The 23,420-nt window shown below is 43.4% G+C and overlaps 1 protein-coding gene across 1 annotated transcript in view; it reads right to left on the bottom strand.

Annotated features, from left to right (window-relative positions):
• Tdrd12 (tudor domain containing 12) overlaps positions 1 to 23,420 on the bottom strand; it is a 55,225-nt gene that overhangs the window by 27,956 nt on the left and 3,849 nt on the right. Inside the window, exons 2-10 of the mRNA XM_051207464.1 lie at positions 20,627 to 20,785; positions 16,744 to 16,880; positions 14,603 to 14,722; positions 11,242 to 11,297; positions 9,845 to 9,930; positions 6,084 to 6,273; positions 2,908 to 3,002; positions 2,246 to 2,322; positions 531 to 611 (exon numbers count right to left, since the gene is read on the bottom strand). Of these exons, the coding sequence (XP_051063421.1) occupies positions 531 to 611; positions 2,246 to 2,322; positions 2,908 to 3,002; positions 6,084 to 6,273; positions 9,845 to 9,930; positions 11,242 to 11,297; positions 14,603 to 14,722; positions 16,744 to 16,880; positions 20,627 to 20,785 (1,001 nt within the window). The remainder of the gene's footprint in view (positions 1 to 530; positions 612 to 2,245; positions 2,323 to 2,907; positions 3,003 to 6,083; positions 6,274 to 9,844; positions 9,931 to 11,241; positions 11,298 to 14,602; positions 14,723 to 16,743; positions 16,881 to 20,626; positions 20,786 to 23,420) is intronic.

Genomic DNA, 23,420 nt, shown 5'->3' with positions numbered 1-23,420 from the left:
ACCGAGACCTCTTCCAGTCTATCCAAACCTTACAGCTGACTCACAGCTTGGGGCTATCTATAAAGCTGCTACTCCCCCCTGAATCCCACATGTCCCACCCAGGAGACTGGGTCCCTGAGCGCAGTCATCAACATCGGACCCTAGAGCAGACATGGAAGGGACCTTACACAGTCCTAATGACAACACCAACTGCCTTAAAGGTGGATGGCGTCGCACCTGAGTCCACTACTTCCTCACCAGACTGGCAGATCCCTTCACCACCCCTGAGGAATACCAGGGAGACACCTGGGAGGTAGCCAGACATCCCATCAGCCCCCTCAAGCTTCAACTACATCGATTCTGACTTGCCTGCTGCTGCTAAGCCAATCTTCCCCCAACTGCCAGAGCCTACAACCCATATTTTTCCAGGCAATACCCTGATGTAGCTTACAGCCTACAGGGGACTTCCTGGATATTTACTGGCTTTATCATTTTTATACAATTACTTCAATAAGCAATTCAAGTCAGGGGAAAAATAAACAAACCCGTACTTTACACAGCCATTCTTCTCATCACAGTCTTTCTTTTCGGTCAGCCGCAGTGGCTTCTCATGTGGCTTCTGGGTAAACCCACTGGAAACCAAAACACATGGAGAGATTTATTCACACGGTCACCGGGAACAGCCACTGCTACTGGCTGCCTGCTAGATGGTAAGACCCCGCTGCAGAGGGAACCACAGGCCTCGCTTGCAAGACAGAAACCATCCGGGGTCAGGGTCCTGTCCTCGTCTTTGTGCCCCACCCAGCCACCCCATGAAGCTTTCTGACAGCTGCCAGCCTCAAGCCTCAGCTAGCACCACAGGGGTAGTTGCTAAAGAAATAAAAACAAACAAACAAACCCAAGCTGGGTGAAATCCCTGGTGAACAAGGCATCCCGAAAGCAGCAGGCAGCCTGTTAAGCCTGCAGTGGGAAGCAGGAATGAACAGTATCCCCTTACTAGTTTGTTTCCCTATCCCTGCAAACTCAAGTTTGTTCAAACCACAAAGATAACTGTCTGGGGAAATTTTAAGCAGCAGCATTAAGGAACACTTAATCTACCTAGATGCATTTCTGTGACAACAGAGGCTAAGCACTATAGGATCCTGCCTGGTGCTGGCCACACAGCCTCTCTGCTGCTGCTGAAACCGGTCAGGGACCACAGCAATCATGTTCTAGAGACTGCTTCATCTCCCCTTTCCTCTGTCAAGCTGAGGGTAGTCTAGATGCTGAACTGCACAGCCAGATGTAGTTATCTAAACCACCCTGCCATGCCAGAGAGACAGGAGGCAAGGCCCTCTGGCCCAAGCACAGGAGTTCTAGTTGTTTTCTTTTTATCTCTGTTTTCTTCGGGTCCTGCCCCAAGGCCACATTCAATCTTGGTAATCCCAGCCCTGAACTCAGAGGAGTCCTGGGCTGACATATACATCAGTCTCAGAGCCACTCAAAGTCCTGCAAAGGGCTGGCACCCCCCCCCCCCCCCCCGTCCCACAGGAAGTGAGGCAGCTTCCTGTCGTTTCAGGAGGGCAGGGTTACAGGTGGAGACTTGGCTTTCTCCAGGTTGTAACCGCCAAGCTGTGATGCTGCAGCCTGCACTTCCTTGTCCTTACGCCATGGCCACCTGTGCTGTTCCCTGGAGGAGCTTTATAGATTCATCTGTGTCTCCAGACCCAGTACCAGTTTTCAGGGCACTGTTGCTGGCTAACCAGCTGTAAAGATTTTTTTCCCTTTAAAGTAGTGTATTTTGAGTCAAAATTCCCCAGACCACTTTCTTGAGGGGTGGGGTATGTCTATCATTAATCTTTTACATACATACTGTACATGTGAACTTCTGTATCTGAGGATTCCAAATCTGTGCAATCAACCAACCACAGACTCGAAATATTTGGCAAAAACAAAGTTGCCTATATTAACATGTAAATTTCTTTCCTTGACATTATTCCCTAAAACAATACCATGTAACAACTACTTATATTGTATTTACATTGTGTTAGGTATTAGCAGTCACCTATAGATGACTTAAAATATACTTGAAAATGTGTGCAGGTTATATGTAACTATCATGCCACTTTTTAATCTGGATTTGAGCACACAGTTTGCTATTCTCAGTAATCCTGGAACTAAGACCCCCCCCCCCGAAACCCCACCCTAACATGATGAGATGACTATGTAAGACTGTATTATACTTTCCTAAGGCCCTGATCTGCTAAACTCAATTTTCAAATCATACCTTGCTGCTGGAATATCTGGATCAGCATATATGGTTATGCCTCTTTTTGTTGGCCAATACACTGAAGACTCAATACACTGTAAGAACGGAGGGAGAGGGGAAGGAGGGAGGGGAGAAGGGAGGGGGAAATGCACACTTTTAAGATTTAATTTTGGAACCAAACCATAATGTAAGTTATTTTCATTAACAATAGTTGCAGACAGGCTTGTGCACACACAGGCACAAACAGTACATACACACACACACACACACACACACACACACACACACACACACACACACAGTCAGTCAAAGTTGGATAGTTATGCCATCTCTATAGTCATTAGATTAGACCTGTGAAACAGCAGGTTAATTGGCATTCACATGAGTGTTTAAAACCTCTTACAATGACTTTTATTTGTCTTTGTTGAAAGAGCTGTAAGGCACATTAGAAGTGAAATTATGTGGATGTCCCCCAAATCCAGACAGTCACACATCTGTGTAAAGTGAGCATAACAAACATCTTTTTCAGGGTGGTCACAACTCACCAGACACAGAAGCTCAACAAGGAGGAGTCACACACACTACATGCTTCATGGGGTTCTAAATATGAAACACGTTTTGTTCACAGTAAAGCATTAATGTCATGAGCTTTATATTCAGTAAGCACTTAAACATACAACCTTGTTTATATGCTTTAAAGGGAGGCACTGCTGTTTCTTCTCAAACGTAATTTTAGGTGAGTCTCTCAAGGAATCCTTATATTTTACAGCTTTATCTGCAAAATGAAGACAATAAAAAGTCACCCTGAAAACTATTTATATAAAATTAGATTAAAAACAGTAAAATCAAACACTACTATAAAATACCAACACATGAACTGTTATCTAACAGATTTTATATTAAACTTGTAGGGATTAAGGTTAAGAACCTTGCTTTGGGACTGACAAGACAACTCATCAGGTTAAAGGCACTTGCTGCCAAGCCTGGTGACCTGAGTTCGATCCCCAGGTCCACAAGAAGGAAGGAAGGAGAGGACTGACTACTTTAGTTGCTCTCTCACTTCCAGAGGGTCTCTATGCATATGTATGCCCATTCAAATGCACACATACACACCAAATGAATGCAATTCAGAGTTTTTACTTCAGTCTTTTTTTTTTTTAAAGATTGTAGAAATTCATATGCCAACTTACTAAAAATAAAACAACTTTCCCAACTTGGCAGACAGTACTTTCCAGAGGAGGCCACAATTATGTATCTGATACACATGATCTTCCTGCAATGTACAGGACACCCCCATCCCCGCCTCTGAGAAGGGAGGAAGGAAGGAAGGAAAAAAGGAAGGAAGGAAGGGGGAAGGAAGGGAGGAAGCAAGGAAGGAAGGAGGGAAGGAAGCAAGCAAGGAAGGAAGAAAGGAAGGAAGGGGGAAGGAAGGGAGGAAGCAAGGAAGGAATGAAGGAAGGAGGGAAGGAAGCAAGCAAGTAAGGAAGCAAGGAAGGAAGCTGCCAAGGCCCTAAACTGAGCTTCAATTTCCAAGAAGCCAGATATTTGGGAATTGCCAAAGAAAAGCAGGTGCCCCTGAGCCCAGACTCCTAGAGATTGCAGAAGCAATTGGCCAGCTGGTTGCAGAGAGACAATGACCCTGCGGTGTCAAACACAGCTGTCTAAGGAAAAAGGCTAACTTCCCATTCTGACCCTAACAAAACCCCTTCCCCTTTTCAATCCTTAGCTACAGGAGGCCTAGGTTGAAACCTATACTCTGGCATGGTCACTGTCCCAGATCAGAGATGCCACCTCTCAGATTAGTTAAAGCTGTTCTAGCTGTTAAGGTTACCTAACCTCTTGTCCTTCATTTCCATCTACAAACTTAATTCGTATGTAGTGTAACTAACAGGTTCTCACTAAGAAAACTGGAGTTATATTCCTATCCTAATGAATAGCAAATTCCAAAGTGGAAAAACAGAAGAAAAAGCTGTTTAGACAGAAATATCCAAGAACTATTTGTATCAATCAGTCTGAGTGAGTTGCTTAAACAACAGAAATTTATTTTCTTATAGTTCTGGAGGCTGCCAAGTGCTGGCCAATTTGGTTCCAGGGTGCTGACTCCCTGGTGCAGATGCTGGGGAGATGGTCAGCTCTGGGTCTCTTTCTCTCCTAAGGGCTCTGTGTCCATCAGAGTCAGACCCACCCCCAGACATCACAGAGCTAAGTCTCCTCGTGAAGACCTTGCCTGCAGACATAGTCAGCCCACTCTGAGGACAGGACTGCAGCATAGGAATTCTGAGGACACAGAACTCAGTCCACAGCATAGGTTTTGAAAAGAGTAACAAAATTTCTAAGGGAGATTGAGAGAGAAGCAGGAAAAGAGGGAAGAAAAATTAAAGTAGGACATAGCTAGTGATCCACGGATGCTTAGAGGCAAATAAAGGATAGTCAATACGCGTTTATGAGCATTTCAAGAAGAGTAGAGATAGTGGAATGAACAACTTTATGCTTACAAGTGATCATCTAAATCAGGGGTTCTCAACCCTCTAACGCTTCCAAACTTTAATTTAGTTCCTTATGTTGTGGTGACCTTGACCATAAAATTATTCATCGATATTTCATAACTGTAATCTTGTTACTGTTATGAGTTGTAAATACCTGATGTGCAGGATATCTAATTAGTAACCCCTGTGAAAGTGCCTCGACTCCCAAAGGGGGCGGGACCCACATGTTGATAGTCACTGATCTAGACGAAAATTCCTTGAAAAGACATACATTCCCAAACAAAACAGAAATAGGCAACAAGGGTAGTAGGTCTTGAAGAAATTGAATTAATTATTAGTAATGTCCCAAAGAAGGGAACTAAATTGAGAAGGGTTCACTGAAGTCTGCTGAGCACAGGGCGAGGCAATGGTACCCACCCACAAGCTCTTTCAGAAGACAGAAGCAAAGGAAACTCTTCCTAGCTCATCCCTCACTATCCTGATACCCAGGTCAGAAAATAGCGCTTTAAGACAAGGCTGGCCCAATACATCTTATGGACATAGATGCAAGATCCCTTAACAACACTGACAAATCAAACACTATATGAGATGCCAATAAAGTATGGGAAAGCATACATTAGGAGACAATAACTGCGAAAGATACATCTGATAAGAGACTTTTACCCAAAGTAGATAAAGAACACTTAGAGCCTGAAGCAAGCAAAGAACCTACTTCTGAAATAGACAAAATGGGCTGAGGTTTACGAAAGCTCAGGGGCAGAGCATGTGGGAGGCCCTGGGCTCGCTCTCCAGTGCATACAGAGTATGATCTTGTTCTAGCCATGAAAGAAACCAAGTTGGCAAGACTCACCCAGTACTGCAGCAGGTGGCCCTAGGTCACTGACAATGTCCTTACACCATGTATGCTGGAGAGACTGTGCCAGAAAATCTAAGCCCCGTGAGTCTGAAAGAACACACTATATTTCAAAACTGCAACATGAAATAAAAATGAGTATTTACTTCTGCTCTTGCTTATGCAGTAAAATTATAGGAGACCTAGCAAGGGATGGCATTGTGAGGGACTAAAACAGAGTGCAGAGAGGAGCATAAATTGTCATAAAAAGCTTTGACAGTGTCTGAAAAATGTTTAAAACCTTACTTTGTTGAAATATGTAAACTGCATATTATCTGGACTTCAGAAAATGTAGCTCAGTATTAATAGAAAAGTCAGAATTTCCCAGTCTCGTAAATACAAACTGTAGCAGCTTCAGGACCACAGAGGCCTAAGAAGTAACCCTTAATGATTACAGAGCCCAAGTCTCTGTCTCCAAGTAGGAAAGGGCTTAGACAGAACTTGACACACTAAGGGTGAGGCAACATGAAATACTCACTTTCCCTCCCACGGTAGTCTTTTCCTTGCAAAAGCATTGGCCACAGGGTAAGCGATGGGCTGAGCTTACTGGAACAGGGCACCGGATTGACACGGGGCTTGGGTTTCTCCAAAGTATTGAGGCTTTTATTCCCCATGGGTGACACATAATAAGCGAAGTTCTTTGCAACCAGATCATCATTAACACAAACCTATAAAAATGCAAACATTCTATGAGTTACCATTCAATGTGAACAAGGTCTGCCCCAAATTCCTGAAAAAACGTTTTATGGAGTATATATAATGTGACACAAGCACCTCTTGGTTCCTGCTATGTTAGCAAAGACCTAATGATTTTCATGAGAAAACAGTAATAAGCTGCATGGAATCAAGATATACTGTGGAGGAAGAGGGCCAACTCCATGTGGCCAGGCACAGATTTGGTGAGAGGCCACTTAGCATACGGGGCAAACAGAAAAAGTAGATACCATCAGAACTTAATGCTTTGCCTGGTGGTGTCGCAAGCCTTTAATCCCAGCACTTGGGAGGCAGAGGCAGGTGGAATTCTGTGAGTTTGAGACCAGCCTTATCTACAGAGAGAGAGATCCAGGACAGCCAGGGCTACACAGAGAAATCCTGTCTCAAAAAACAAAACAAACACAGATGTTGCATAATATACTTTCACACAGCCACACAGAGAAGAGTTCTTTATAAGGTACAGAGCACTGGGGGACAGATGTAGCAACTTGGACGAGTCATGAAATCCTTCACCTGAGTCAAAGAAGCCAGGCTGAGAAAGAGGATCACGATGCTTCCTTTAGAACTCAAAAGGGTTTGCTGGCTCACAGCTCTTCTAAGCAACTGTGACCATGTGCATCCAATAAACTCCCTTTCTCTGCCATGGATGGGACTCCCTGTTACCTCACGCCATCACTTAAAGTGAGAACAAGTTCTCAGAGTACAACACGTGGTACAAAAGAGGAACCAACTTTATAAAAGTGAGAAAAAAACAAGGTAATATATAATGTATATGTACAGGGTCTCTCTGTGTAGCCCTGGATGTCCTGCAACTCACTCTAGACCAGGCTGGCTTCAAACTCAGAGATCTGCCTGCTTCTTCCTCCCAGAGTTCTAGGATTAAAGGTGTGAGCCATCACCGCCTGGCTAGAGAATGTATTTAAAAAACAAAGTTTTATGAGACTGGTCACCAAGCTATAAAATAAGCTAAATGAAAGTCCCTGGTGAGCTCAGTCAAGGTCCAGGGAAGGAATAGGAGGGCAGAAACTAATCCGAATAGCTCTTGACAACTGTGTCTTGGCTGCACTAACAAACTTCTTTCCCACAGGAATGCAGGCTAAATTGTGAAATTCCTGTGTGTAAACGCTGGCATTGATAACAACTGCACTGTGACTAATGAAGAGTCAGGCTTCGCACAGTTAGGTGTAAGAGTAAGGAGAGGAGGCTGGGTGGAGTGGCTCATATCTAATTCCAGCACTTAGGAGCCAAAGGCATGCATCTCTAGGGGGTCCCAGCCATTCAGGGCTACAAAATGAGCCCGTCTTAGAAAAGAAAAAAGAAGGTCTACTCTTGTTCAATACAGACCTAGAATCTCTGGTACATCAATAAAAGAAGAGGGAGGAAAAGATACAAAAAGGAAAAAGAATAAAAGATACAAATAAGGAAATTATCCCCATTTTCAGATCCTATTCTTAAAAGAGAAAAACCTTAAAAGATTCCACAAAAAAAAAATACTCTTGAATTTCATAAATGTCTTCAGTAGTCAGATATAACAAGAACATACAGGCAGTACTGGGGAGACAATTCAGTCAATAAAATGTCTGCCTTATAAGCTCAAGGACCAGAGATCAGATTGCTAGAACTCAGGTAAAAGCTAAGCAGGCATGACGGCCACCTATATATAATACCAACAGAGACAGATCCTGAAGCCAACCTGGCCTGCTAGACTCTGCAGAACTGACGAACTAAGGACTCAGTGTGAGGCCGTACTCTCAAAATGGAGATTGACTGAAGAGACAGTACCGCTGGGCCTACACACACTCAATCACACATGTACCTGCACACAGGTGTGCTTGCACACTCAAACATGCACACCATACATACACAAAAGTCAACCAAAAAGGTTAACATTCTTATATATTCAGAAGCTCATCAAGAAATGGGGCGGGGGAATCTCATTCACATTAGCAAACAAAAACCTAGGAGAAAACCTAACTAAGGAGATGAAAGACCTCTATAATGAAAACTATAAGACACAGAAGAAACACATTCCAGCTGGATGTGGCAGTGCACACCTTTGATCCCAACCCTCTGAAGGCAGAGGCAGGCGGTTCTCTAAGTTCGAGACCAGCCTGGTCTACATAGTGAGCTCCAGGACAGCCAGGGAATAGTGAAGTGAAAGCCTGACTCATACTGACAGAACAGGCTGCAAAGCAATAGGGTAAAAGAATACTGACTTCTGGCCTTCATATACATATTCATGAGCAAGCCAGATGTGCACACACTAAATAAAATAAAGAACTAAAAATGCTGCCTACATAAAATGATTGAGGTCAATTTTTTTTTGTTTGTTTGTTTCCAAGCCATGGTTTCTCTGTGTAGCCCTGGCTGTCCTGGATCTCATTCTGAAAACCAGGCTGGCCTTGAACTCACAGAGATCCTCCTGCCTCTGCCTCCTGAGTGCTGGGATTAAAGTGTGCACCACCACTGCCAGGCTTGAGGTCAATGTTTATAATAACCAACAGAAAAGGCTAGGAGGGAAGCTTCAAGGCAGAGCAGCAGGCCCAGTATGGCCGCAGGTGTCTGCCTGGCGCTCACTAGTACATGTGCACGGATTAACACAGACATGGAATAAATGACTGAAGGAATAGTCCTACTAGCTTTTATTCTAAGCTATACCTCCCTTCAAAGGCTAAAATAACTTTCACTGTGAGAATTAGAATTTTATTAAAGTCATGTTCAAAATAAGGATAAACATTTCCAAAATATAAATCTTGCCAGGTATAAGGGCCCTCTGCTTGTAACCCTAGCACTTGGCAGTGGAGACAAAATTAAGAGTATAAAGTAGTCATGCATGGCTTGGGTGACTAGATAGCCCAAGGACCTAGGATAAAGCCAAATACTAGTATTCTTATAAAAACATTTCAATAAAGTAACTCCCAATGATATTCTGCTACACTCACAGGTCAGTGCCTTGCTCAGACATCATCGAGAAGCTTCCTCTTGCAGCAGATGGGAACAAATCCACTGACCCACAGCCAGGCCCACAGACCCACAGGCCCACAGACCCACAGGGGAGGGAGTGAGAAGACAGACCTCAGAACACTTAGTCCTAAATGGGATGACTGCCAAATCTCTCCCCTCAGGACACCCTAAGGGAACCAAGAACACAAGGCCTCAATCAACGTAAACGAAGCCGTAAGACCCCACAGACACTAGGGAGCACGCACAGGGCCTGCATGGGTCTGCGCCAGGGCCTTGGTGTGTTACAGCTCCCAGTTTAAGGTTTTTTAATGGGATCCCTGAGTGTGGGAACAAGTGAGTCTCTGCTTCTGGTGCCTTCTCTTGCGCTCTTTTCCTCCTGTTTGTTTTGTCCAACTCTGATGTGACAGTTTTTGTTTTATCTTTTTATATTTTATTAATAACCAAAAGCTTAAGGTCATCTCAGTAACAATGAAAAGTACGAGGCTAGCCTGAACTATAGAAGACGATCTCAAAAAACTAAGTCCAGAAAACAACCCTCTCCTCCCCAAATTTCTCACTTACTTTTTCATTTTTTATGGTTGCATAGAGGTAAACCTCAAAAGTATCTTCTTCCACAGCACAAAGTTTTGCTTCCACTTGGGTAGTTGCTAAATGGCAATAAATGGACATACAATTGAGTTGGCATTAAGTTTTTGTTTTTTAAAGCAGGCATATTCTCATCAGGCCTTTCACATCCACTCACACTTCAGAACAGTCCTAAAAGGTAGGCAGAGCACAGGAGGACTGACTGGCAGGAGTTAGGACAGATACTACAACCTAAACAGTGTCAGACTCGGTCAGAAGGATGGTGCATGGAGCCAGGTGTTGGTGGCCCACGCGTTTAACCCTAGCACTCATGAGGCAGAGGCAGGTGGATTCTGTCAGTGTGAGGCCAACCTGGTCTACAGATGAGTTCCAGGACAGCTATGGCTGTTACACAGAAACCCTGTCTTGGGGCAAAAAATGACTCATGGTGAACAATGCTTTGTGACAAAGACTCCAGGAAAAAAAGACAGAGAGCCTCTTTAACCTCAGGTGCATTTTGTTCCCTGGATTGTTCTCAGATGTAATTCATGTCCCCCCCATGTCAAACATTTACATTCAACTTATAAGACATGTTTCCTCTTGTTGGATGACAACATAGCTTTAGAACCCTGACTCTGGATATGGCTTTCAGCCTTGCTGCCACGTTTTCCCAGATATAATCTACAGTACGTGCCAGGCCACTGTGTTGAAAATGGTCCGTCCTGAGAAAGCCCTGGGAAAGGGCAGCTCCGTTAATAGTTACTATGTGCTTACTGGAGATTATTTACATGCTTTTCTGATCCTGTTTGTCTGTACTCAACCTTCCTTGGATTACTGTTTTCTTTGTTACATTCATGTATAAAACGTACACTGAAACTGGAGTAAAGGTGTTTACAGCATTAAACTGTAGTCCACCCATTCTTCAAGGTCTTCAAATCCAAGATCTTACAGACAAATATGCAAAGGTCAGCAGAAGTCGACAGTTACAGACATTTTATATGCCTTAAGTTAGCAATAATTGTTAAGATAACAAATGCACACTTATTATCCCTTGCTTAGTAAAAGAAGCAGGGCCTTTCATCAACTGCTGGATCATGAAAACACACACACTCACTTTGTGTGCCCTCTGCATTTAAAAGCAATCTGAGAGGCAGGGACTGTTATTGTGAGAGGGGTCCTCTACACAACCAGCCAGTTCTTTATTTCAGCTGAGAATTACTGGCATCCAAATCCACCTGCAAAATCAATGTGATACCTAGCATAGAAGGGGCTCCAAGTAACTTAAGGAGCCCCAGGAGGAAGGCCAAACCGTCATGATGCATGAGTCTCTCAGACATCTGGCAACAGAAGTATAAGCCACCATATATATCAAAGCAGACATACCCTGGCCTTACCTCTTAGAATGTTCTGAAAATACTGGATAGCTGCACTGTCCCATTTTGTGGCAGGTCTGGAAGAGCAAATGGATGCAATGTCATTAAGTAAAAAGCATAGGCTAATATACCACTGCCATTTTGTTAGCTGGATGGTAGGTGCGTCCCATGCTAAATATCAAGCATTGAACACAGACAAGGAGCCTATGCCAGCTCTGCTTCAGGGTACAGATTTCAGATGTATCTGACAATGCCATCCTCCCAGCTCATACAGGTACAGAGGCCCTGCTGAGATGACTCTGCCCCCATTCCAATGTACGTACCTTCTACCCACCACCATCCCCAGTTATCTGCAACAAACCCAGTTCCTGCACACAGAGTCCAAGTTTCTTGGAGAGAAAGCCTAAGTGTGCACCATCCATCACCGGCTGCTACATAGAGGATGGCAGCACTGATCAACCACTCCCAGAGTCATCATGGGAAAGTAAGCTTCACTCTGTGGGTGGCCCTCACCCCCAGGCTCTAGTACTCTGGCCCCATTCATTTTTCATCTCCACCAGCTTGCTCAGCCTACAGCTTTACTACACTTCACAAAGAATGCTGGAGGAAGAGATGTAGGCAAAGGCAGGACAAAGTAGTGTTTAGAAAGAACAAAAATAAAACAAAGCTTGCTACTGTTAGGTCCAGAGGAAACTGCATTTCCCCAACTCCAAATGTAGGCAAAGACAGTCCAAATATCCACAAATGGGTCCAACCTGGACTATAGGAGGATTTCTGATGGTTACAAAAGCCAGAATTCCTCAGCAATTTGTGAAACTGCTTCCCCTTTACCAAAAGGAGTCATTTCCCTTACTTCTGGATTTATGGCTACTTGTGGTGCCTATTGGCACAGCAGAGCTCATGCTACCCTCCAGGCTCCCTCAATATCCCATTTCTGTGACACTGGGACACTGATGGGAGATGTCATTCTGTAAATATGTTTCTCATACTGGTTAATGAATAAACCACCGTTGGCCAATAGGAAAGCAAGATGGGTGGGACTAGGAGACAAGGAGGAAAGAGGAAGTAGGAGTCAAGATGGAGAGTCTGGAGAGAGCAGGACGCTGGCAGCCTCTCTCTCCAGTAAGATAAGACCACGTGGAGTACTTAGATTAAGAGAAATGGAATAATACTTAAGACAGAGCTAGCCGATAAGAAACTAGTAACTGGCCAACAGCATTATATCAAATACAGAGTCTCGCTCGGTGTGTTAATTGGGGCTGGCGTGGCGGCGGGACCAGACCGGCGGCAGGGAAAACTTACTCCTTACAGGACACATTTTAAAGTTCACCATCCTAGCCCTTCTCACCTCCTCCTCTACCCTAAACCCCTCCCAGCTCTCTCACACACACCACCTATCAGCATGGCTATTGAGGCTACACCACCACCTTCCTCTGAGCCCTGCTCCTGCTTCTCCCTCTATCCCCTATTTTCTATTCTCTTTCACACAGCCCTGACCATGTCCAGTCTGCTGGCCATGTCCAGTCTACTACTTTCTCTCTGCCCTAGACTCTTGCAGATGCCTCCAGCTGTTCTCTCCCTTCATCTACAATAAAACCCTTCCCCTTAACCACACCCAGGAGCAGTCATGTCATCTCGGGTTTTCAATGGTTTTAGTCACTGAAGATGCCATTGTTGCCCAATGACTACTACATACATGGCCAGTGTCTGGACACGACTGACATTCAAAAATATATACTTGTTTTTTACTAAGAGAGTAAAAGCATATTACTTTCAAGAAAACTATAAACTTTTTATTCTAAAAAGAATAAAAATTAGCCAGGCTGTGATGGTGCACGCCTTTAGTCCCAGCACTTGGGAGGCAGAGATGGGTGGATCTCTGAGTTTGAGGCCAGTCTGGACAGCCAGAGCTTTTACACAGAGAAACCCTGTCTTGGGGGAAAAAAAGAGACATAATTCCAAAGTCATCCTATACATGAAAAAAAAAAAAAACCTAGTAATTTCTAAAGGAATTATATATTAAGTTTCTACTGGGCAGTGAACTCAAAAGAAACCTTAAGAATATGAATGGGTAAGGCTCTCTCTTTGGATGTGAGAGAGAATAAGCACAAAAGAACACAAGAGGAGACATTCAATAACACCACTAACAGCATTGTGTGGGAAAACATTGCCTTTCAGAGAATCTTAGTTTTTTTGTTTGTGTATGGTAAACATGTGTATACACATACTTATGGTGTGAGAAATCAGGTGTCTCTGCAGGTTGCCCTCATCAGCTCAGTGTGCTTACGCTCTCTCTCTCTCTCTCTCTCTCTCTCTCTCTCTCTCTCTCTCTCTCTCTCTCTCTCTCTCTCCTCATGCTCCCACTCTTCCCACTCTGAGATGATCCCCCCATACATTTCTTGCATGAGATCTATTGTGTGGTGTGAGCTCTCAGCAGCACACATTGGCCCCAACCTGCCGAGGTATACCCCCCCCACTTGATCCTAACATATGGTATGTCTGGAAGGTCAGGTATCTTTCCTTGACCACCTGACATCTTTTTTTTTTTTTTTTTTTTTTTTTTTTGAGATTCTGTAAAACACACACACACACACACACACACACACACACACACAAATAAATAAATAAATAAAAAGTGCACGCCTTTAATCCCAGCACTTGGGAGGCAGAGGCAGGCATATCTCTGAGTCTGAGGCCAGCCTGGTCTACAGAGGGAGTTCCAGGACAGCTAAGGCTACAAAGAGAAACCTTATCTTGAAAACAAACAAACAAACAAACCCTAGAATAAACCTCAAGTTTATCAGTTCCCCTAGACTGGCTGGCCACAGCTCCTCCTCCAGGCTAGGGTTACTGGCACACACCACCACATATAACCTTTTATGTGGGGTATGGGGGCAAGCCACTCAATATAAGAACTGAAAGGTAACTAGACAGTCTCCACATGGAAAAACTGTACATTACAACAGCTATTTTACTGATCCCTGAAACAACCGTAAAATACTATGAATTTGTTCAAAGAAAAGACACTTACATTATCCTTAATCTCAAACAGCCAGAAATCAGCCAGAGTTCTGTCTTTCATGACTGCATTGCCTTCTCATCTCATTGCCCATGTATGTTGCTTACTAGGAGGGGACTTTAAAGACTGCAAGTATTCTGTGTGACGGGCTATGTCTTCCATTTCTAAGATAACCAAGATATGAGCTCCTATTCCTTATTCAATGAGCCTGTCTTACGTCAGATCATTTTAGCAAAGATTTAATCTGAAGGTGAACGTGACTTTTCACAATGCCACACCATGGCATTACTCAATCCTTCTTCAATAACTAGATTTTACTTTGAGGGGTGCCAATATTTAAAGCTTTCAAAAAGCTGTACTTACACAATTTCAGCACTGTCTTCACAGAAGTCAATGTGCAATGTCACAGGCTTTGTACAGTAAAGTCTGAATTTTTTTGCTCTATAAGGAAGTTGCATAAAGGAGTCTACTGCAACTCGGATGCTTAAAAATAAAACACAAATAATTCTATTATTAGTAAAAATATACATCATAAATTCATTTAAAACACACTTATGTAATTAATATACTTTATATAGAAAATAATTCTTCCTTTTTCTGATACAGCTACAACAATGCTTAGAGACATCTGACCAAGGGGTCATCAGCTGTTCCCTAAGGAGCAGAAGAAAACTTAAGTTTTATGTATAAAGGTATACATATTATGCACATATAACCTGTTATTAAAATTCCATGGCACAGGAGTTTAGGGAAAAATGTCTAGTGAGGTTACAAATGGTGAGAAACCCTGAAAATAACTGAACCTGGGAACAAGTCTACATAAACATTTATTTCCTTCTCTTAGACAAGGTCTCACATAGTACAGACAGGTATGCTTCATGTCCCAAGTGCTAGGATTACAGGCATGTGTCACAGTCGCCATGCCTGGCTATTTCAGGTTTCAAAACTACAAATTCAGGTAGGTGAGGTGCCCCAGAGGGTGCCCCAGAGGGTGCATGCCCCTGCCCCCAAGCCTGGTCACCTAGTCTGATGTCTGAGATCCACATGGGTCTCAGAAGGAGAGGGAGAGAACTAACTCCTGCAAGTTATCCCCTGACCTCTGTATGTGTACTGTGGTGTAAACTTCAACCCCACAGCCCACAGACTATCAGGGCAGCAAAAGTGTCTGTCAACAGACAGATGTTGTCACAAGAGCGGAGGACACTGAAGTTCAGTACATTAACATCATTTTTCTCCAGGCAGACTCAGGGCACTCCAACCTATCCCATTTCAAATATCAACTGGCCCTCTTCCTGGGCCCGCACCATCTCTGCAAGGGCAACCACACACAGGCTTGTTATCTAGGACAGGCTATAAAATGGTGACTGTGCTGAACTTCTTTCTGAATTCTTTCATCATGTAATTCTCTTGACCTAAATAAAAAACAACACAAGAACTGAAGTTGTAAAGCTGTGGACACAGGCTGCTTCTCCCTGTACTCTGTAAACCCTCATGTCCCACCTGCCACATGCCTCTGACAGAACTGTGGCCTACTTTGCACAGTGCCTTACCCATGGGAGGAAGGGTCTTCACATTTACTGAAAGGTTGGCACCAATGCAAAGATTGGCCTATTAGTTCAGTAAACCAGGACATTCAGTGCCTGCATTGGAGCGGCCTGCCCAATGGACATTTGGTTCCGTGACCTACCTTAAGAGATGGTCATACCTTCTCTGTGTGATACAAGACAACATAGTACATACGCCTGCATAGTTGCCCTGTGCTCCCTAACAGTGGTTTGCCTCTCCCTCTTCTAAGATTCTTGGCAGCAGCATTCTTAAGCCATATCTCCCTCTAAGACCTACTGTGACCATGAACAAGCTAGGGTAACAGACCAGAGAGTGGTTGGCAGAAGCACCGGATGCAGAGAGAAAGGCTTGCCTTATGCTTTCACAACACAAGTTACCTACAAGTCCCATTCTGACCACTTGTGTTTCCAAGTCTTTCCTTGCTTCAAAAATGGACACTGATTTTGTTGGAGACATAGCTTAGCAGTTAAGAACATATGCTGCTACAGAAAAGGTTCTGAATTTGGTGCTATTACCCACATCACTCGGCTCACAAATGCCTTTAACTGCACTTCCAAGGATCCAATGGTATTCTGGCACGCGCGTGCACACACGTGAGCACACACGCACACACACACACACACACACACACACGTACACATAATTGAAAATGTATCTTTAATTTGGGGGGGGAGGGCTCAGTTTCAGACAGAGTTTCCCTGTGTAGTTTTGAAGCCTGTCCTGGAACTAGCGCTTGTAGACCAGGCTGGTCTTGAACTCACAGAGATCCGGCTGCCTCTGCCTCCTGAGTGCTGGGCTTAAAGGCATGTGCCACTGCTGCCTGCAGCTTTAAATGTTTTAAAAACAAAAATTAGATGTATTTCTTTTACTATTTTTTCCCCTTTAAAGATTCCATTTGTCTCCTTAAGGCATATAAAGAAATATTAACACGTATGTACTTTTTAGATTTTACTGGAATATACTTGGCAAAATCCACAAGGAAACACTCTGCCAGGTAATGGTCTGCAGAAGAGACGATTGACTTAATCACAGCCCTGCACCAGCACTTCAGCTCCTGACAGTACACCACACACACCTGCAAAACGAAAACAAATCTTTAGTCACATATGAGAGGCACCAGCCGTCCCTCAGATTGTGCAGGACAGAGCTGCACAATCACTGCCCATCGGGACAGAGGTGCAGGGAATGTTTTCTTATTATAGTAGTTCCCTTTCATCAGTTTCTGTTGCTCAGTTAACTATAGTCTGAAAAGATTAATGCAAATTCCAGAAGTAAACAATTTGTGATTTTCCTCTGCTCCAAGTAGCATAAGCAATTCTTACACCATCTTGATCCATTGAGCCTGGACCGTGCATGAATTGCTCACTTGCTTAGCACATACTGTGTAAATAGCACTGGCCTCTTAATCACTTACAAGTCATCCTGTCTTGGACATCAGGCCAGCTGTCACAGTACTGAAGCACTTGGTTCAAATAACCTTCATTTTACCTACAAATCAGCCTATAAGTGGATTTTCATTACAGTGTATGGTGCCATGATGATGTTACTTTATTACTGTTGCCAGTGTCTTCATAGGCCTAATTTGTAAATTAAGCTCTGCAGTAACTCAGATCTCGATGAGGGCCTCAGCAGGGTAGCTCCTTAACCAGGCTGTCTCTACAACATGCAAGTTGTATGATCTGAAGAGAAACCAGTTACAACACACAAGTTAAAAATCATTGTTCTCTTTTCTTCAGTCAAAGAACAAAGCCTACAAATTCTGCCAGTAACGTCAACCCTGGGTTCCTTTCTCCCACGGCTTCACACACTTTAATGTCTGTTTTCTGTCTGGAATAAATAATCCCTGGCTCTATGACCATATGATGTCATCTGGGGTTTGTTTGGTCAGTGCCTGCAATATAAACTAAGTCTTCAAAAGCTACTTGCTGAATGCCTGCAGCTGCTCTTTAAGGAACCACCCTGACAAAGAGATGACCCTTACCATTCTTACTGAACCACAGAGCTCCACCAGACCACAGGCCACTTGACTGGCAGGCAATCCAGTCAGGCAAACCATGTGTTGACCACAGGAAAATTGTTACATTATCATCATGACAATACACTATAATAAAAATCTATTATAGGCCTATTTGTAGGTAAATTGGAGGTTATTTGAACCAAGTGCTTCAGTACTGTGACAGCTGGCCTGATGTCCAAGACAGGATGACTTCTAAGTGTTGAAGAGGCCAGTACTGTTTACACAGTCTGTGCTGGTAAGTAAACAATTTTATAAGCCACCTGCAAACTGAAACTGGAAAACACAGGGCAGCCATTTCAAAAGAACTAACTTTACAGAGTTCAAAAGTCAGTGACTGGAGCGACATTCTGACGAAGAATGAGGGGCACACTTCTAATGAATGCCAAAATCAAAGGCACTGTGGAAACGTTGCAGATTTTGAAACTGCTACTCTCCAGCAATCTATCAAGTGTAACACTGATACAAATAATGAGCAGGCTGTAGCTCAGTGGCATATCTGTATGCAAAACCTTGGCTTCAATCCCTATTATCCATAACACACCTTTCTGGGGGTGACAACCTCCCTATAAAAACATACCTTCTCCTTCATGCCTCTTCACGAGGGGAAGAGGAAACACGAGCAGCAGCACCCGGAACAGGGCTCTAATTCCTGTTTCCTGGGCATGAGTGAAATGCCCAGGATGCTGTAAAATTACTATGGTCTTGAGCCATGCACAAACTGTACTCTTGTATGCTGCTTGGGCCCTATCTTCTGTCAGTCCACATGCAGAAGAAAAGCGGTTTACAGAAGGATGCCCCTCCCAGGGAGGCAGCACCAGAGCCCCTGAATCAAGGAACTATCTGATAGACGTTGGCTTTTAAAGAGGAAAGGAAAGAAGACTCAGAAGCCACAAAGATCAAGATGGTACTGTAACTGCAAAGGGGCTGGGGATAAAGATCAGAGGCATGCATTAAGCTCAGGGTTCCATCCTTAGCACATGACACATGAATAAAAGTTAAGTAAATAAATAGAGAAGCTGAATACCAAAGGGGATAACTGGGCACCAATCACTAAGATGAAAAATTGTGTAAGTAAGAATCATTCTTTAGGGGGCTGGAGAGATGGCTCAGTGGTTAAGAGCACTTGTGTGATATTTTGTTTATATTCTGACAAAGTCTGCCTGAAGATCAGAGGATGGAGTTAGCCATTAGTTAACCATAGAGGTCTGGAGGTCTGTACAGAGAGGAGACAGGAAGTGATAAAGTGAGGTGGAGACAGGATCTTGCCCCTTTGCAGTCTGAGGATTCAGGAGAGGTAAGAAGTCCCTGGTGGTTACTGTTCTGCTTCTCTGATCTCTGACTCCTGATTTTTTTAATTGATTAAGATTAATTAGATTCATGATTCAAACACTGGTTGCTCTCCCAGAAGACTGGGTTCAATTTCCAGCACCCACATGATGGTTCACAACCATCTACAGTGGGATCTGGTGCCCTCTTCTGGCATAAAGTTGTACATGCAGACAGAGCATAAAATACCGAATACATAAACATATAAAATAAACTTTTAAAAAGATTCTTAAGGTTTACACTACAAACTGTTTGTTTTCCTTCTGTTTTTATTGTTGTTTCTGAGACAGGGTCTTTCTACATAGCTCTCTGACCTCGAACTCACAGAGATCCACCTGCCTCTGCCTCCCTGCAAGCGATAGGATTAAAGATGTGTGCCACCATGCCCAGCTAACCATTTCCTATTTTATTGGTTAATAAATGAGGAAAAGTTCTACTTTTGGCTTTATGAATACTAACTCAGAATGCAGAGGGAATGAGAAAAATCTTATGTCAAAAAATGAGAATCAAAGAGCTGATTCAGGCAGTGGTGGCTGCTACAGGAGGGAAGACCGTTGAGGGGAACACTGATGGCAATGGCGATGGCAAGATGAGGGTTGTCACACTCTCAGCCCATGGGCATCTCAACACCTCCCAAATTAATACAACAGGAAGTTCACAGCATAAATATTGAGGGAGAGAGAGATCAAATCTATGTATCCAAAACATTTAACTATGCTACCAGTCTATACAAAATATAAAGAATAAAAGGGAGAGTTAAAAAAAAGTGAATAGGCTATGTGAAATACAGACACACATGCACACACACCTTAAAAAACCAGCTGACTTAGTTTTACTTTTGAAGCTAACATTCCAGTATTACGTGAAAAATCATGCATCATGTTACTAATGATTATGGGGGGCACTCAAATGGTATAAACTCTCTTCCTATCACCTTATTTAAAAGTCACTCTCCTGAATAATGCCTGACAAGACTGTGGACAGGAGAGTTTATGTTGCAAGAACACAAAGGGCCATGACCTGGAAAGAGTGGAATAAAGAAACTAAGTTGCTCAAAGGCTGAACAACAACAACAAAAAGAAGCACCAACCCTAACTAAAATCTCATGTCCTGTTTGCTCAAGACCCTACATGTGTATGTTGGGTCAAGAATATTCTGGCTCCCAGCCCCAGGAAGACAGCCTGTGCTTTTATAGTCAGTGGGTGAGAGAGCTCTATTAGTAAAGGTCCCTGCTAGTAAAGGCCAATGGAGTATGATGGGGGGCCCACCCACACGGTAGGAGAACCTTGCCTAACCATCCCCTTCCAAGACTAGGTTCTAGCTTGTGCAAAATAAACTAGCACCAGGCGATGACAGGAGAAGCTGAAATATTCCAAGGCTTTCACCATCTAGGTACAGAACACTTTGCATTTTGACTGCTGTTTTAAACAGAGATCGAAGCACGTTTAGATCTAATGGTAATGTAGAAAAGCACATACCTGCCCTTCTTCCAGCATTAATGGCTTTATTTCTATGTCTTGGCACATGCTGTTATAGAAGTCATTCATGGCACTGTTGAGTTTTTGATAGTCGACTTCTTGCTCTAAAAAATGACTACATCCTTTTATAATTACCCAGAAGCAACCTGGATCTTCAATCTGTAATATTTTAAGATGACAAAATAATGTAGGATTTAGATGTAGAGTCACATGATATAAAACCTTAAATCACTCACTGTAACTGTTTCTAACATTAATTTCTCTAACAAAACCTTGACAAGCACCTTTGTCTTAAATGGTCAGATTGAAGTTGGTATAACAGGACATCTATGTAGAGTTTCGTGGCATCCTGGTCTACACAGTGAGTTCCAGAACAGCCAGGGCTACATGGTGAGACCCTGTCTTGAAAAACAAAACAAAACCCAAACAAACAAAAATATAAAAACTAAGCAAACGGTCAGATTGAAGCTAAAATTCCCAAAGACATAAACAAGCATAGGCAAGCAATTATCAATGATGTGTACATTTCAAAAACCAAACAGGGTACTAGGCATGGCAGTACATATATGTAATAGTACTCAGGAGGCTGAGGCAGGGGGATCACAAGTTCAAAATCAGTCTAGGCTGTAAGTCTAACACCTGTTTCAAATTCTACTCTCCAAATGGTAAACAGATGCCCTTGATCTCCAATATTTCAAAAATATGCATGATACATATAAGCAAGCCATGGACAGTATTTATAACCTTTTTTGAATTTTTATTTTTTGTTCATTGGTATTCTGCCTGCATGTATGTCTGTGTAACGATGTCAGAAGTTCTGGAAATGAAGTTACAGGCAGGAGAGAGATACCATGTGGGAGCTGGGATGAACCTGGGTCCTCTGGAAAAACATCCAGTGCTTTTAACTGCTGAGCCATCTCTCCAGTCCCTGTAACCTGTTTTTAAGAAAGGAAAAACTTAAATGCCATCATAGAGCCCTCAGCCAGTAGCTGATGGAAACAGAAGCAGACACCCACAGCTAAACACTGAACTGAACTCCTGGAATCCAGTTGTAGAGAGGAAGGAGTGATGAGCAAAGGGGTCAAGACCAGGCTGCAGAAACTCACAGAGACAGCTGACCTGAACAAGAGGGAGCTCATGGACCCCCAGACTGATAGCTTGGAAACCAGCATTGGAATGACTCAGACCCCCTGAACATGGGTCTCATTTAGAAGGCCTGGGCAGTCAAAGGACCTCTGACAGTGGAACCAGGATGTATCCCTAGCTCACGAAAGGACTTTGGGAGCACATTCCCCATGGAGGGATACTCCCTTAGCCTAGAGGCAGGAGGGAGGGCCTAGACCTTACTCCAAATAACTTGACAGATTTTGATGATCCTTCCTGGAAGGCATCACCCTCCCTGTGGAGTTTGGGGGGATGGGAGAAGGGTCAGGGGGCATGGGAGGGAGGGAGAGAGAACTGGGATTGATATGTAATATAAGAATATATATATGTACACATATGTATATATATATATATCAAAAATATAAGGCAAATATCACATAAATGATTGGTCTTTCTTGGAAAAAAATCCAAAAACAAAACAAAGAAACCAAAAAAGAATAGGAGACTGAAGGCAGAGCTATCTGAATTTATCTTGAGGTGTGTGTGTATTTTAGATCAGGATAGTGAGATGGCTCTACCACAAAGGCGCCTATTGCTAAGGCTGAAGTCCTGAGTTGTTTGATCACTGGAACCCATAAAGTTGGAGAAAACTTTCCACAAATTGATAAGTTGTCCTCTGACTCCATATGCTTGCTGCCACATGCACATGCACACTGCACGCATGCATGCACACACACATGCACATGCGTGCACACACACACACACACACACACACACACTAATTTAAATGGAATTAAAAGACTTATAAGAGGCTGGACAGAAAGCAGCAGCTAAGACCACTTGCTCCTCTTCCAGAGGATCTGAATTCATTCCCAGAACTCAAGCTAGGTAGCTCAAAACCACCTGTAACTCCAGTTCCAGATGAGCTGATGCCATCTTCTAGCCTCAAGGACAACACCCCACACGGTATATACTCAGATACACAGTCTTAGTCAGTGTTCTATTGCTGTGAAGAGGCACCGTGAGCATGGCGACTCTTCTAAAAGACAGCATTTAACTGCGGTTAGGTCCACGGCAGGAAGAAGGCAGGCATGGTGCTGGAGAAGGACCTGAGGGACAGCTCTACATCCAGATCCACAGGCAGCAGGAAGAGAGAGCCGCTGGGCTTGTCTTGGGCTTTTGAAAACCTCAAAGCCCATCCATCCCTTGAGACATACTTCCTCCAACAAAGCCACACCTCCCCATCTTTTCAGACAATGCCTAGTGAGTGAGCATTCAGACCTATGAGCCTGTGGAGGGCTTCCCTATTCAAACCACCACACATCCAATTAAACACTAGAAACTGCACAAAGTACCAGTTTTAGAGATAAGCTAGAAAGTGGAAAAAGTTAAATTTGAACTAGAAACACCCTTAAAACCACCACTGATTTTTCAAGTGTATGTTTACCTCTGCCTACTGAGGAAACTATAGCTCTGTATCCTACACACCAGAGGGCGGGGGTACAAGTTTGCTTTAGTATTTTTCTACTCTTCTGAATATTTGATTTTATTTTCTTAAAGACCAGATTTCACTAAGTATCCTGGCTGGCCTGGAACTGGCCATGTAGACTAGGTTGTCCTCAAACTCACAAAGATCTACCTGCCTCTACCTCCTGAGTGCTGGGATGAAAGGTGTGTGCCACCATGATTG

Source organism: Phodopus roborovskii, unplaced genomic scaffold, assembly GCF_943737965.1.
Source record: "Phodopus roborovskii unplaced genomic scaffold, PHOROB, whole genome shotgun sequence".
Classification (NCBI taxonomy): Eukaryota; Metazoa; Chordata; class Mammalia; order Rodentia; family Cricetidae; genus Phodopus; species Phodopus roborovskii.
Note: the sequence above shows the minus strand (reverse complement) of the source record. Positions and strands in the feature narration are given on the sequence as shown.